At 64.1% G+C, this 14,132-nt stretch overlaps 1 protein-coding gene across 1 annotated transcript; it reads left to right on the forward strand.

Annotated features, from left to right (window-relative positions):
• Positions 1 to 442: 442 nt before the first annotated feature.
• MEX3D (mex-3 RNA binding family member D) lies at positions 443 to 11,549 on the forward strand (the record flags this gene model as incomplete). The annotated part of the gene is made up of 2 exons (XM_082331167.1): positions 443 to 938; positions 10,121 to 11,549. 2 exons carry the CDS (start codon positions 443 to 445, stop codon positions 11,383 to 11,385), a joined length of 1,761 nt encoding a protein of 586 aa, XP_082187293.1. The 3' UTR covers positions 11,386 to 11,549.
• Positions 11,550 to 14,132: the final 2,583 nt, after the last annotated feature.

The raw sequence follows: 14,132 nt of genomic DNA on the forward strand, positions 1-14,132 counted from the left end.
GACAGCTGTGCCGGGGCTCCGGACCGGACCGTGCGCGGTGGGGGACGGAGGCGCTGCCGCCAGCCGCTCGTCGCCTCCGCGTCCCCGCGGGCTCGTGCCAGGCAGCGCCCGCCGCCCCCGAGCTCTTGCTGCTCCGGGGGGGCCGGGGCCGGGGGGGCCCGGGGGGGCCGGGGCCGGGGGGGGCCGCGCTCCCGGTTCCCGGCGGCGGGGCGGGGCGGGGCGGGGCCGGCCCCGCCCCCTTCCTGCGGCGGGGCGTGGCCGCCCCGGGGGGGCGGGGGGCGCATGCGCGCGGCGGGGCGCGGCCCATTGTCGGGGCGGGGCGGGGGCGGCGCGGCCGGGGGGGGGGCGGGGGGCGCAGAGAGGCGGCGTGCGGCGGGCACCGCCACCGCCCCGGCCCGCTCCGCTCCGCTCCCCTCCCGGCCGCGCCGCCGCTCCCGCCGCCATGCCCGGCTCCATCTACCAGCCCGAGGGCGGGCAGCCCGCCCGCGGCCCGCCGCGCTGCCTGGCGCTGCTCAGCCCGCCGCCGCCCGCCGGCCAGGAGCCGCCGCCGGAGCCCGAGCGGGAGCGGGAGGGGCCGGCGGCGCAGGACGAAGCCGCCGCCCTGAGGTTCGCCCTGGACCAGCTCTCGCTGCTGGGGCTGGAGGAGGCGGGCGAGCGCGGGCTGCGGGAGGCGGCGGGCGGCGAGGAGCCGGAGGCGGCGGCGGGGGGCGCGGGGCCGGGCGGCCTGCAGGGGCGGGAGCGCGGCGGTTCCCCCCCGGCCGCCGGGGCCGCCTCCCCCCCGGCCGCCTTCGGGAACTTCGCCCCGCACCTGGGGCCGCCCGCCGCGCTGCTGGCCGAGCCGCTGGGCGCGCTGGGGAGCAGGAAGAAGAGCGTGAACATGACCGAGTGCGTGCCCGTGCCCAGCTCCGAGCACGTCGCCGAGATCGTGGGCCGGCAAGGTAACCCCCGCCCCGCGCCGGGGGGGCGGCGAGCCGCGGGGACCCCCCCCCACCCCCCTTTGTCCGCCGGCCCCGCGGGTTTGGGTCACTTCGGGGGCTTTGTCTCCCTGCCCGGCAGCGCGGAGGCGGAAACTTAACGGCGACAAATCCCGCGGCCCTGAAACTCCTCCTTCGCCCTGGGTTTCGGAGCGAGCTGCTCCCCTTTGTGCCGTTCCCCAGCGCGCCCTCCCTAAATATTAATTAAAGTAGATAGGCCGGGGGGACGGGCACCTTGGGGCGGGGAAAGTTCCCAGGCGAGGCCGTGGGAGCGGGCAGGACACCCAGCGCAGGCAGGAGCTTGGGTTTTACTGTAGTTGAGCGCCTCTCCCCCGCCAGCCCGGTGGCTGGGACTCGGCGTGTCAAGGGTATTCGCTGTCTCCGACCCGGTGGCTAGGTGGGAGTCGGTTCGCTGGGTGGGCAGGCGAAGCTCGGCGGGCCGCGGAGCCCCGCTCGCACTCAGCTGTCACCAAAGGCCGCCCGGGCACGCCTCGGCCCCAGCCCTCTCCCGGGTGGGTGTGCCTGGCGTGGGCTTTGTCTCCAGGAAATCCCAAATAGCCCTTCACCAAAGTTTCACCTTTAAAAAAAAAAAACAAAACCCAAAACAAAAGACCCCAGGGAGGAAGATTTAAGAAAAATAAAAATGAAAAATAAAAAGGGAGCTGCCGCCCGCAGGAATCCCGGCGGCGATGGGCAGTTGGGCTCACGGGGAGCCTGACCTCCGGGGCGTTTTCGCCTCGCAGGGCTCTGGTACCGCGGCCTTGCCCTCGCTCCCACCGCTCCCATCCCTCCCCGGCCGGGGGGCTGCGGGGCGAGGGGCCGGGGGGCATTTTTTTCCTGGGGGGAAGCGGGGAGCTGGGCAGCCTCATTGTTCTCTTTGTTAGCCAGAGCCATGCTGTGATGAGCGCGGTGACATCATACTCTGCGCTTCCCATTGGCCTGCGCTGCCTCCCAGCCGGCCCCGCTTCCCGGCCTCCCAACTTTCCGCGCACCCCTCGTCAGTCCCACCGCCCCGGCCGTGGGGTCCCACCGGGCTGCCGAGCCCAGCCAGGGCGGCCGAGCGGCGTGGCACAGCCCGCTACGTCGCCGGAGGAGAGGACCGCGGCGCCGCGCCCTGCTCGGGAGGATCCTCCTTCTCCCTGGGCTGGATGGGAACCTGGATTTGGTGGCCTCGCCGGCGCGCTCTGCAAACCCCTGGGGTCCGGCAACTTGAAAGGAAACCTGTAACGGGGTCTGGCCTCCGCTGGGAAACGCGTCGGCTCTGCGAGTTCAAGGAGGTTGGAGGAATGGCTGCTTTCGGGCTGGCGAGCTGTCGGTTGGCACCCTTTCTCGCAGCGGCTGGGGTTGGGTGTTTCGGCTGCGGTGAGGCCCCAGTGCTGTGCCTCCGGCACCCCGATGAGTTAAATGTGCACCCCGGTACCTGCCCCAAACACCTCGTGCAGAGTTCGGGTGCTCGCTGATCTCCACGGGCTCGTGGGGCTCCTGGCAAAGAGCTGCAAAAGGAATTATTACACCAGCTTGAGGAGGGGTGCTGGGGGGCTCTGTGTCCCGTCGGAGGGGAGCTGGGGCCAGCGATGGGCTGGAGCTACCTGCTGCCGCCCCAGCCCGCGAGCAGGAGCCGCTCTCCCCAGGGGTTTTCCCCCGTGTGTTTCCTGCCCCTCTCCTGGTCTCAGCTTTTCTGCAGCTCCCGGCCTGTTCGGACGCCGTGCCGGGGCCCCGTTGTGCCGGGTTTTTGGCATGAAGGGGGACTGGGCATTTGGCACCCCCAGTTCTCGCTGGCGGGGGGTGCGGTTGGGCAGCGTTTGAGGGGACGGGGCTGTCGGCAGAGAGTCTCTGTGCTCTGGCTGCTCTCCGGTGCTGCCGGCAGCTGTTTTAAATCAGGGATGTGCGAGGCCGGTGCAGCCCGAGCAGGGGCAATACCAAGATTGTTCGCAGCTGCCCAGCTCTCCAGGTCTCGCACCGAGCTCAGAAATGAGCAGAGCCCTTCTCCCTCGCCTCATCCTCCGGCACCCGTGCTGGCTCCCGGGTCCCCCCCGCAAGTTTCCCTCGGGCTTCGGTAGCCCCATGGCAGCAGGGCTCTGGCTGCGCAGCAGCATGGAGCCGAGCCTTGAGGTGCTTCGTCGGGCCTGGTGTCATTCCGGTGGCAAAATGCGCTGCTGGTGACGCTGCGGGGCTGGGTCCGACTCCCTCAGACCGTGTCCCCGTCACTCTTGTCTTTCCTGCGCTACCCAGCCCGGCCGTGACCCAGGGAGCGGGCGCTTGTGGTGCCGCCGCGCTCGGAACGTAGGAAGACGTGGGGATCGGGTGCCCTGGAAGGGTCTTGTCTTGGGGCAAGGCTGGGTTTCTCTCCCCGTACGCCGTGTGCTGAGGAGCAGCTCTCGGGGCGCTTTGGGGCTGGTCCCCCCAGAGCCCGGCAGCCCCTCGCTGCCGTGGGGGCGAGTAGGGACGTGGCCGGGAGGTCCCGGCAGCCGGGGCAGCGCTTTGCCCGTCGGACGAATGCACGGCTGTCCTGCGCGGGCTGAGGTGGGGCAGAGGCTGTCGGACGCGATTTCTCCTACTTCTCCTTTTTCTTCAATTTCTGTTCCCCAGATCCACTAATTTAACCCTTTCCAGAAGGGAGCAGCAGCAGCTCAGCAGGTAAATCTTTGTTGTGTAAAGCAAATCTGTGTTTTCTTGACTGAGCTGGAGGGGTGGTTGCCACGACCCCTCGTCCGGATCGGCATCGGTGATGGTGCGGAGCGGCGTCTGCCAGCCAGGATCCGCGGCTTTTCTCCTCCCTGCCCACACGGCTACCGAAAGGCAGCGTGGCCTGGCGGGATTACGTGGCCGTGCCTTTGCGTGCAAGCCCGTTCATGACTCCTGCTGTGGGAGGGACCATCTCCAAAAGGTGCTGTGGGCATTGATTGCAGCGGTGTGGGCTCATGTCGCTAACCAGCAAAAAGAGCAGTGGTGCTAATGGAAATCACTGGGGAGAAGGGAGATGGGGAGCATGGGGAGGGCTGGACGTTAAGAGTTGCCCTGGCTCTTCCATGTCGGCACCGCGCCGGCGTTGCTCCCTGCTGTCCCGGCTTTGGAGGTGACGTTTCCAGCAGCTTCTGCCCCAACGAGGCCAAGAGGGTGACGGGCGGCCGGTGCAGCCGAGAGCCCTGGGCTCTACTCTCCCCTCCTACGCCACGTGCCTCTCGTGGGACGGGGCCAGCCGCGGCTCCTCTCTCGGGCTCCGCTTCCCCATCTGCGACGCGCAGGGACTGTTCGCAGCTTTGCAAAGGATTTGGGAAAGTTGCCGTTTATAGAAGATGCTGGGATGCTCGAAGGGGAGATCCAGGGAAGGATGAAATACGGCAGCTCTCCTCCCTGCCAGAGCGCGGCGGGCGTTTCGACGCTTGGAGGATGCACAGAGCCACCACAGGCCTCGGTTTCTGGGCCAGCCCGAGCATCTGTAAACTTGCAGTGGATTGCTGGGACTGCGATGGATCCTCTCATATTTCTCAGCCCTGGGCTGCTGCTCTCTGCTGTCCCCTGCCCATCATGCCACGTCCTTTGAGGCTGGCCTGGCTGTCTCCTCCCACCTCTCTGGGTCATAGCAGAGCCAGAAACTCCTGAAGTCGGTCGCACAGATTGATCTGGTCGCTGAAGTATCTGCCTGCGCATCTTGGCTCCGGCACCGGCTTCCTCCTCTCTGGCCCGAGGCGAGGAGCCCAGTCTCCCTGCCTCGCTTTTCCCAGTGTCTGGAGAAGAAACAAAGGTGTGAGGTGCCTGCCTCCCACAGCGTGGTTGCAAGGATGAATTAATTACTGTTTGCAGAGAGGTGGGAAGAAGCGCTCAGCAAGAGGGGAGATGAGATGCGACGGAGGTGCAACGTGTTCTCCTCCATGTCTGGCCCTGGCGCATCCTGTGCCATTTGCTTGTAAGGAAGGGGACCGGGAGTGCCGTAACGCCGGACCTGAGGCCGGGAGATGCTGCAGAGCTGGGGAAGAGGAAGGGCAACATCTTTCTGCAGCAGGTAGCACGCTCCCGAGGGCTGGGTGCAAGGCGTCGGCTGACTCCCGGGCTGCGGAGGCTGGGATGAACACAGTCCTCCTGGCCAATGCCATCAGAGGCTCCTCCAGAAAAGCTCCATTTGCTCTTTCTTGGGTTTTCATAGCTCAGAGCTGGGCACTGCAAGCGCAAAGCAGCTCCTTGGGCAAAGGGAGACGTGGTCTGGCCAAGGGGGTCGGCTGGCTTTGTCCTCCTTGCGTGGAGGGGGCCACCTCATGTCAAAGCAGGTGCTGGCCGGGCCGTGCTGGGGCCAGCGAGTGGATGAGCTGCGTCGGGGCTCTTATCTCTTGCCTGGAGCGGAGGCTGGAGAGGCATTTTCCAGCCCACCGCCCCAGCCAGCGCTGTACTGGTTTTCATGGGCTCCTGCGATAGTTGCAGCCCTGATCCGACTGGGGCTCCTGACAGAGGGCAAAGTCCTCTTTGGTGGGGCCAAGAGAGGACGTTCGGGGAGAGCAGCCGCCTTTCCTGGGGTGTCACCTCCAGCACCACATCATCCCGGGGAGAATCCCCCGGGATTCTGTTTCTTGTCCAAAACTAGTGATTTCTCAGCCCAAGAGCAGGTGGGACGGGTCCAGCCAGGGCACTGCGGCTCCGTGGGGCAGCTTTGCGGAGCAGAGCGTGCCGGGAGCTGCGCGGGGTGGGCAGAGAGCGGCTCGGAGGTGGCAACAGTGGGAGGAAGAGAAGGGTGTGGAGTCTGGAGATGGGAGGGTTTGAGAGGAGCAGCCAGCTCGCACCCCGTCGGTGCCGTCTCTGCAGGCAGAGGTGGGTGGTGGCGCGAGGGGCCGTGACTCGGCGGGGTTGCGGGTGCTTGAGACCCCCAGAATGAGGGTGTTTGCTTGCAGCTGAGCCTGGCCATGGGGCATCGAGATGTTTGGGCCCACGGGGACTCGGAGCTCTGCCAAAGAGCTGTAACGTGGTGACAGCCACTCCTGGGCTCTGGTGAAACCCGGGCTCTGGTGTTGAGAAGGGCTCTGTTGGGGCTGCAGCACTGTCCCCCCATCCCCCCTCCGGTTTTGGGGGTGTTTTCTTTCGGATCTGAAAAGTGCTTTTAAAGCCACCTCGGTTATAGACTTGTAGCAAAGTCTGGCACCTTGTTTTCCTCCTCCCTCGTCATTAATGCTGCGCGCCGGCCCTTGGCAAGGTAAAACATGGGAATGCCAACCGCTGCCGCTTGGTTGATGTAAGGCGCTCGATCCGGCAATGCCTGCGGTGGGGTCCTCTCCACAGCCCCCATCGGGCACGGCCCCGTTCCCATGGGATTGTGCTGCACCAGCTTCAGAGGGACGCAGCCATCCAGGATGGCGTTTGCACAGCGTCCTTGGGTGGGGGCCGGTGGAGGCTCCTCTGAAGTATCTCATACTGGTGCGGATCATTCCCCCAGTTGCAGGTTGCCGGTGAAACCACCTGTGTCGTGCGGTTCGAGTACGTCTGGCTCTCGGGAGGCCTTTGGAGGGCTTGGCCATAGGGTGTCAGCATCTCCCCAGGCGTGGGCAGGAGCAGCCTTGGCTCAGCCACCTCTCCGAGGCGCAGATGTGACGGAGGACAGGGGTCCGACCGCTGTGACGTCTCTTCACCAGTTCCTGCTGTTGCAGACCCGTGGCTCGCTGTGCTGTGCGGGTTTAAGTGCTTTACTGAACCCCAGCCCGGGGAGGCTGCCCATCCTTCACGGTCAGGGCTTTTAGGATCTGCTGCCTGGGAGCCCCGCGGCCGAGGGGTGGCTTAGGTGGAGTTTGGGACTGGGGGCAGCGGCAGGACGGGTTGGTCCCTGGGTGGGGCCGTGGTGCTGTCCCGGCTCTGCTCCCACCACGTCCCCGATGCGCCCGTCCGGGAGCACTCACCGGTGTGTCACGATGACGGAGGCTCCTCGCACTGAGCAGTGCAAGCGCGGTTCCTGGTGCAGATGCCAGCACATGGCCTTGGGCAAGCGGCTTCCCCGGCTGATGCCTCCTCTTCTGCAAGGTTTCCCCACGCGCTCTGCGGGCGGGCAGGAAGGGGAGCCAGCTCCCCCGCTGCCCCAGACCTGCCACCGTCCTCTTTGTGCCAGGATTGGAAAAACCAGCTCCGACCCGTGGCGCGTTTTGCTGTGCCACGGGTGGCCCCAGCGCCGGTGCAGTGGCCTGCGGCAGCGTCCGGCAGCCACGGGTCGTGTTTGTTGTTCCTGCCCTGCTTGTTTGAGGAGGGTGGAGCTGGCCAAGCCAGGCACCCCTTTTATTTTTAACCCAGGTTTCTGGCTTTGCCCCTAGGAGGGGTTCGCAAGGAGCAGCCGGATAAACCCTTCCTCCATTTTGCACTGCTGTAGCATCAGTTCGGTCCCACCGGTGCAGGCAGCGTGGTGGAGCCGGGTGAGGAAGAGCCTCCCTGTGCTGTGCTGTGCCCCCCGCGGGACGTGGCTCCTGTTTGCGCCTCCTGGCAGCTGCCGATGCCTTTGGATCTCGAAATTGCCGCTTTCTGCTGCGAAGGGCGAATTCCAGACCTTGGGTGTGAGACTGGCGTCCGCGGGAGGCACCGGCAGAGCCCCGCCGTGGCTCCCAGCCCGGCTGCCCTCCCCTGCTGCCACCGTGCTCGTCCCTGTTTGCCAAGCAGCGGAGCAGGGGGAGAGCTTATAGCAGGTACCAGAATAAATCAGGAAGGGAAACGGGGGGGTCACGAGCACCTCGCGCCGGACAGCCTCGCAGAACCTGGGACGCGCTTCAAAAAACTTCAGCTTGGATGGTTGCTGGTTCTGCCCTGCCCCAGTCACCGGGCCGTTGCTTGCCCCACCATATGCCCCCAGCCATAAATACACCTTCCAGTTGTTGTCCTAAATTAGGAAAAGCCTGGACAAACCCTTCTCCACCCGCATTCCTCCTCTGCGTGTCCCCACAGCCGCTCAGCGGCTTCCCCGGCTCCGGGGAAGGGGGCAGCTCTGTGCCATCCCCAGCCCTGCCTCTGCCCAGTCGCACGGAAGGTTGAATTTGGGCTCGTCCCCCTGCCCAGTCCCTGGGGCAGCGCAAGGTGGGAGGAACATTCTTTTCCTTGCAACAAGTGCTTGGAGGGGGCCTTCAAATGCTTGCAGCCGGCGTGTATGAAATGCAGAGGGTTCCCCCCCTTAGGAGGGAGATCCCAGCAGGTCTCCAGCCTCCCCAGCTCTATCTGGCTGCTTATCCGCCTGCTCTTCTCCCAGATTCCCCTCCAACCTGCCTGTTGCTGTCCTGGGACCTGTGCAGGGAGCAGGTAGGGCGCGCGTGGGGCTGCCGGCACCCCAAGGCAGTCTGGAGCCGGGCAGGGGCTGCGCTGGCTGGTGCGAGCTGCTTTCGAGGTTTTCCGAGGAAGTGTCCGGAGAGGCCGATGCCGTCACCCGTCGGCTCCCTGGATGTGGCTATCGGAGGGCTTAGTGCTGCCAAAAAGCCGAGCTGTGACATGCAGGACAGCTGCTGCTCTCTTATTTTGACAGTTTTTTACTTCTCATTATTCGTGATGCTTAACGCCCTGGTAAATGCACCATGCTCCAGCCTCTATTGCACGGCCCGCGTTGGGGCTCTGCTCTCCGGCTGCTGGCGGGTGTGGGTTGATTTGCCCGGTTGGGACAGACCTGCCTGAACGTCCTGCGCCACAGCTGAGTCCCTCCAACCTTCCGGGGCTTTCCCTTCTCCAGCCTTGCGGCTGGAAGAGCAGCCCTGCCCTTCCTCGGGCAGCGTCTGGGAAGAGGAGGAGGAGGAGGAGTGCCCCGAGCGAGCCGTTTGCGGAGGAGCCAGCTGGGTGCTTGCGGCTGCCTTGGCTGTGTCTGCGCGGAGCCGAGCTCTCCTCGCTGGTGTGCGGCTATTTATCGGTGTGGATCTGCAGCAGCGGCGTTTGCAGTGGACAGGGACGGTCTCGGGACTCTGATCGGGCAGCCTCCATCCCTGCGGGCTCCCGGCTTTGCTTTGGGTGCCCTGCAAAGCTCAGGCGGAGGGCGGGAGGTGGGAGACAGGGGATCGCTCACCCTCGTGTGCCAGGAGCGGAGGGCGGCCAGCCGGGCCCAGCTCCCGCTGTGGTGCGCCTGGCTCATGTGAATTTAATTAAGTGCGCGCACTGGAGCGCAGGCAGAGCGGATGCAATTAGCAGGGCTGGGGTTGCAGGGAGTGGGGCTGCGCTTGCGGCCCGAGGCAGCGCCTCGGCGAGAGCAGCGGCGACCAGTCCCGGAGCAGAGCAGGAGCCTTTTGCTGGCCGGGCGCTGCAGGGACTCGCAGCTGGAGCCCAGCTCGCCCACAGGAGGAAGGAGGCAGGGACTTGCCCTGGGGTTGTGCGAGGCGAAGGCAGAGCTGGCAGCAAAGCCCCGGTCTCCTGCGTCCCAGCCTGGGCTCTGCCTGCTGAATCACGTTCCTCGTGCGGGGGAAGCAGGTCTTTCCAGAACGGGGAGAGCCGGTGTCCCGCGAGCACCCCTGCCCCAGCCGGCGAGGGCGCAGCCTCTCTGCCCTGGGGTCTGCTCCCTCGGGGCAGGGCGAGGGAGGCGGGGGTGCCTGTGCCGCCCGGCGTGGGAAGCCCCAGCTCCCCCGTGCCTCCGGGGCCATCGCTGCCGCCCTTGGGGTGCGGCTGGGGCCGTTTCTCAGATTTAGCTGCTGGCTGAGAGGTGTCGACAAACCTGTAGGATCCAAACAAGCCTTTTCCTTCCCTTCCATCTTCAGTGTCTTTTTTTTCCTTGCACCTCCTTAAACGCTTTTTGAGTAAACCCGGCTTTCCACCCCCTCAGCAGCCCAGAAAGTGCCCCCGCGGCTGCCTGCTCCGGCCCCTCTCTGCCCACGCGTTGTCCCAGCCCTTGGGAGCCGGGCTGCAGGCTGCAGCCCGCGGGTCCTCAGTCCCTACTGTGGTGCAGAGGAGGGGGTGGCAGAGGGTCAGGCTGGTGCCGGGAGCCTGGTGTGCCTCGGACGAGCCGGTGCGGCCCCCAGCACTGAGCTGTGAGCCCCTGGCCACCTTGGAGGCGGGAGGGCCCCCTCTCTCCTCTCCGAGGGTGTCTGTGCTGCGGGTGCAGAACCCAAGGGACCTGCTGGTTCCTGCTGGTCCTGCGTCTCCCCATCCTGGGTGAGCAGAGGGTCCCCGCGAGGTCTCAGCTTTGATGTGTCTTTTTTTTTCCCCTTCTCCTTGCTCTGCAGGCTGCAAAATCAAAGCCCTACGCGCCAAGACCAACACGTACATCAAGACGCCGGTCAGGGGCGAGGAGCCTGTTTTCATCGTGACCGGGAGGAAGGAGGACGTGGAGATGGCGAAAAGGGAGATCCTCTCGGCCGCCGAGCACTTCTCCATGATCCGAGCAACGCGCAACAAAGTGAACGGGCTGACAGGAGCGATGCAGGGGCCCCCCAACCTGCCGGGACAGACCACCATCCAGGTGAGGGTCCCGTACCGTGTGGTGGGGCTGGTGGTGGGGCCCAAGGGTGCCACCATCAAGCGGATCCAGCAGCAGACGCACACCTACATCGTGACGCCCAGCCGGGACAAGGAGCCCGTCTTTGAGGTAACGGGCATGCCCGAGAACGTGGACCGGGCTCGGGAGGAGATCGAGGCGCACATCACCATGCGGACAGGCTCCTTCATCGACGTCAACGCTGACAACGACTTCCACTCCAACGGCACCGACGTCTGCCTCGACCTGCAGGGCAGCACGGCCAGCCTGTGGGCCAAGGCCCCCCACCCCGCCCGCCGCCCCTCGGCTGCCCTCCGCAACGACAGCCTCAGCTCCCTGGGCAGCGCCTCCACCGAGTCCTACTACAGCGGGCGGGTGGCGGACGCCAGCCCCACCAGTCCCTACAGCACCAGCAGCGGCTTCACCTTCAGCGAGCCCCCGGCCCCTCTGGGCTCGGAGGAGTGCGACTTCGGCTTCGACTTCTTGGCCCTCGACCTCACGACACCCACCACCATCTGGTCGCCCTTTGAGCGCTCAGGCAACCCCTTGCAAGCCTTCAGCAGCTGCTCCTCCATCAACGGCTCGCAGAGACGCAACAGCGGCACGGCCACGCCGCGCCACTCACCCACCCTCCCCGAGAGCGGCGGCATGGCCCTGGACCACCCCTTAGCGCGCCGCATCCAGAGCGACCCCGTCAGCACCTTGTCCTGGCTGCCCACCCAAGGCTCTCTGTCCTCCTTCTCCAACAGTACCGGCTACTCCTCCTCCTCCTCCCTGCCCGGCAGCATCTCCGCCACCTCGGGCTCGCCCACCGACTCCAGCAGCTCCGACGGGCACCGCAAGAGCTCCCGCGAGTGCATGGTGTGCTTCGAGAGCGAGGTGATCGCCGCCTTGGTGCCCTGCGGCCACAACCTCTTCTGCATGGAGTGCGCCATGCGCATCTGCGGCAAAGCCGAGCCCGAGTGTCCTGCTTGCCACACTCCCGCCACGCAAGCCATCCACATCTTCTCCTAGCCGGGTCTGGCTCGCCAGGGCGGCCAGCCCTCCCCTCCACCCCAACACAGCTTTTTAAGGACTTTAAACTGTTTAAATCAACCTTTTTATTTAATAACGGATCCGATGGGCGCACGGGGTGGGGGAGGGAAGGAGAGGCTGCTGCTCGCTGGCTGCAGAGGCGGAGAGGGCAGGACGGCGGGGCGGGAGGGTGGCCGAAATACAGGGGGTCGGGAGGGGTGGGCAAGAAGGGGCCGACGAAGACGAGGAGGAAGAGGGGCGTGAAACTGCAGAGAGGAGGAAACTCTGATGTTTACAGAATAGCTTTAACTCTTCACCCAGCGGCTGGGAGGAGGAAGCCCAGCTGTTCTTCACCAGTCCTTCCCAAATAACAGTATTCAGTTTGCAAAGTTAAATAAACAGAAAGAAAAGGTCCGGTTGCACTTTTTATTTGAGGACACGCAAGGGTTGTCTTTTATTTTTTTAAAATCATTCTATTATTATTATAATTTTTTTGTTGTCGTTCTTTTTGTATGTAGTTATTTTTTTGGATGATTCTTGATGGTTCTATAAATATATATATTTTTTTTGTAACGCAGGTCTATCTTCTATTTTGCCAATGTGAAAACTGCCCAAAACCGCGTGACGGGGGGTCGTGGCCAGAGGGGCCGGGCCGGGGGGGAGCTCGCGGGACGGAGGGGGCACAGTTAACGCCACGTCGCAAAAACCAGACAGATTTCTATCTCCTTTTTATTTTGTGGTTGGTTGTTTTGGTTTGGTTGGTTTGTTGTTTTGGTTTTTTTTTTTAGTTTTATTTTTTTATTTTTTACCTCTTTATGTATATGTAGGGAATTTATAGGAAAATATGTACTTTATTGAATAAATTTTAAAAACTAAAATATATTTTATTTTAAAAAGAAAATAACGGACCTTTAACCTTACATGGCTAAAGTACTGATTATATATTTGCTGAGCTGACTTGACGGTTATGAAAATTGTATCAAGAGTTTTATTTTTTGACTTCAAAGCCTTCTTAATAAAGACTTTTTACTATATATGAACACATCTGCTACCTATGGTGTCTCGCTGTCTGCGGCCTCTCGGCGCCCATTCCGGCGTCCTCGGGACCGGCCCCCCTGCGCTGGTTTTGGGTCGGGTGCCCGCCGGTCCCTACATCTGCCGGTCCCTACATCTGCCCGTGGTTTGCTTTTCGGTAGCGTTCACCCTCTGCTTGCCGTGTGCCGGGGGCACGGACCCTCCTGCAAACCCCGCGGCCGAGCCGAGGCTCCCTGGGGCAGCCGGGGCGCAACGTGGGATGGGGTGGTGGGGAAAAGGCACCCCTCGAGCGCCCCGGGGCCTCGCTGCCTCCCCGGGGGCTGGCATCGGGTGATGGCGGCGCCATTTGCCACCGCGTCTTGCTGCGCCAGGGCGGCTGCCGCGGCTCGCCCCGGCCGTGCTGGGGCTTTCGAGGCGGCTGTCGGAAAGAGCCATCGATCCCTTCGGGGAGCGGTAACTACCGAAAGGCTGCCTGGGCGCCTACTTTCTCCCCGGCTGAAAGCTCGGCTATTAATGGAGCTCCGGTCTGCGTCTGCAGGCTGCACGTGGCGTGAACCCGCCTACGTGATTCGTTAATGAGCCCCATGCCGCTGACAGCCCTCGGGCAATTAGGGATTCATTATTTTTTCATCAGAAAAATTTTCGTCGCCCTGCTTACCATGTTGAGCTAATCTGCTGGAGTGTGCTGGATTACCGGAGCTGGCACCCTCTGGGATGGCTTTGGCATCTCCGGAGCTGTGCCAGTGCCGGGGCGGCACGGCAGGGCTGCCGAGGCTCGGCAAAGCCGGCTGGGAAAAAAGCGGATGCCAGCTTGGGTGCTCGGGGCAGGAGCAGGAACCGACGGGGCCATCGGCCTCCTCCCAACGGGTGGATTTGTCCCTGTCCAGGCCGGGTGACCCTGCTGTGGGTCTGGCCCTCTCCTTGTCCCCACGGGCGCTCCTGCTCCCGGTGAGGCGGTGCTGCTCGCTGTCCCCCACCTCTCGCCCTGCTTGGGCATCCTCTTGTCACCCTGTCCCCAGCTGCACCCACCAGCAGCCACCTCTGCGTGGTAGCCAGTCGCCCAGGCTTCATCCCAGCTCTGCGGAGCTGGCCGGGCCTATGGGTAGGGACCCATAGACAGTGGCACCCATGGGCAATGAGGACCCATGGACAGTGGCACCCATGGGCAGTGGCACCCATGGGCAATGAGGACCCATGGACAGCAGCACCCATGGGCAGTAGGGACCCATAGACAGTGGCACCCATGGGCAATGAGGACCCATGGACAGTGGCACCCATGGGCAGTGGCACCCATGGGCAATGAGGACCCATGGACAGCGGCACCCATGGGCAGTAGGGACCCACAGACAGCGGCACCCATGGGCAATGAGGACCCATGGACAGTGGCACCCATGGGCAGTGGCACCCATGGGCAATGAGGACCCATGGACAGCGGCACCCATGGGCAGTAGCGACCCACAGACAGCGGCACCCATGGGCAATGAGGACCCATGGACAGTGGCACCCATGGGCAATGAGGACCCATGGACAGCAGCACCCATGGGCAGTAGGGACCCATAGACAGTGGCACCCATGAGCAATGAGGACCCATGGGCAGTGGCAGCCATGGGCAGTGGCACCCATGGGCAATGAGGACGCACAGATAGTGGCACCCATGGGCAATGAGGACCCATGGACAGCAGCACCCATGGGCAGTAGGGACCCATAGACAG

The sequence above is a fragment of the Platalea leucorodia genome, assembly GCF_965183815.1.
Source record: "Platalea leucorodia genome assembly, chromosome: 21".
Taxonomy (NCBI): Eukaryota; Metazoa; Chordata; class Aves; order Pelecaniformes; family Threskiornithidae; genus Platalea; species Platalea leucorodia.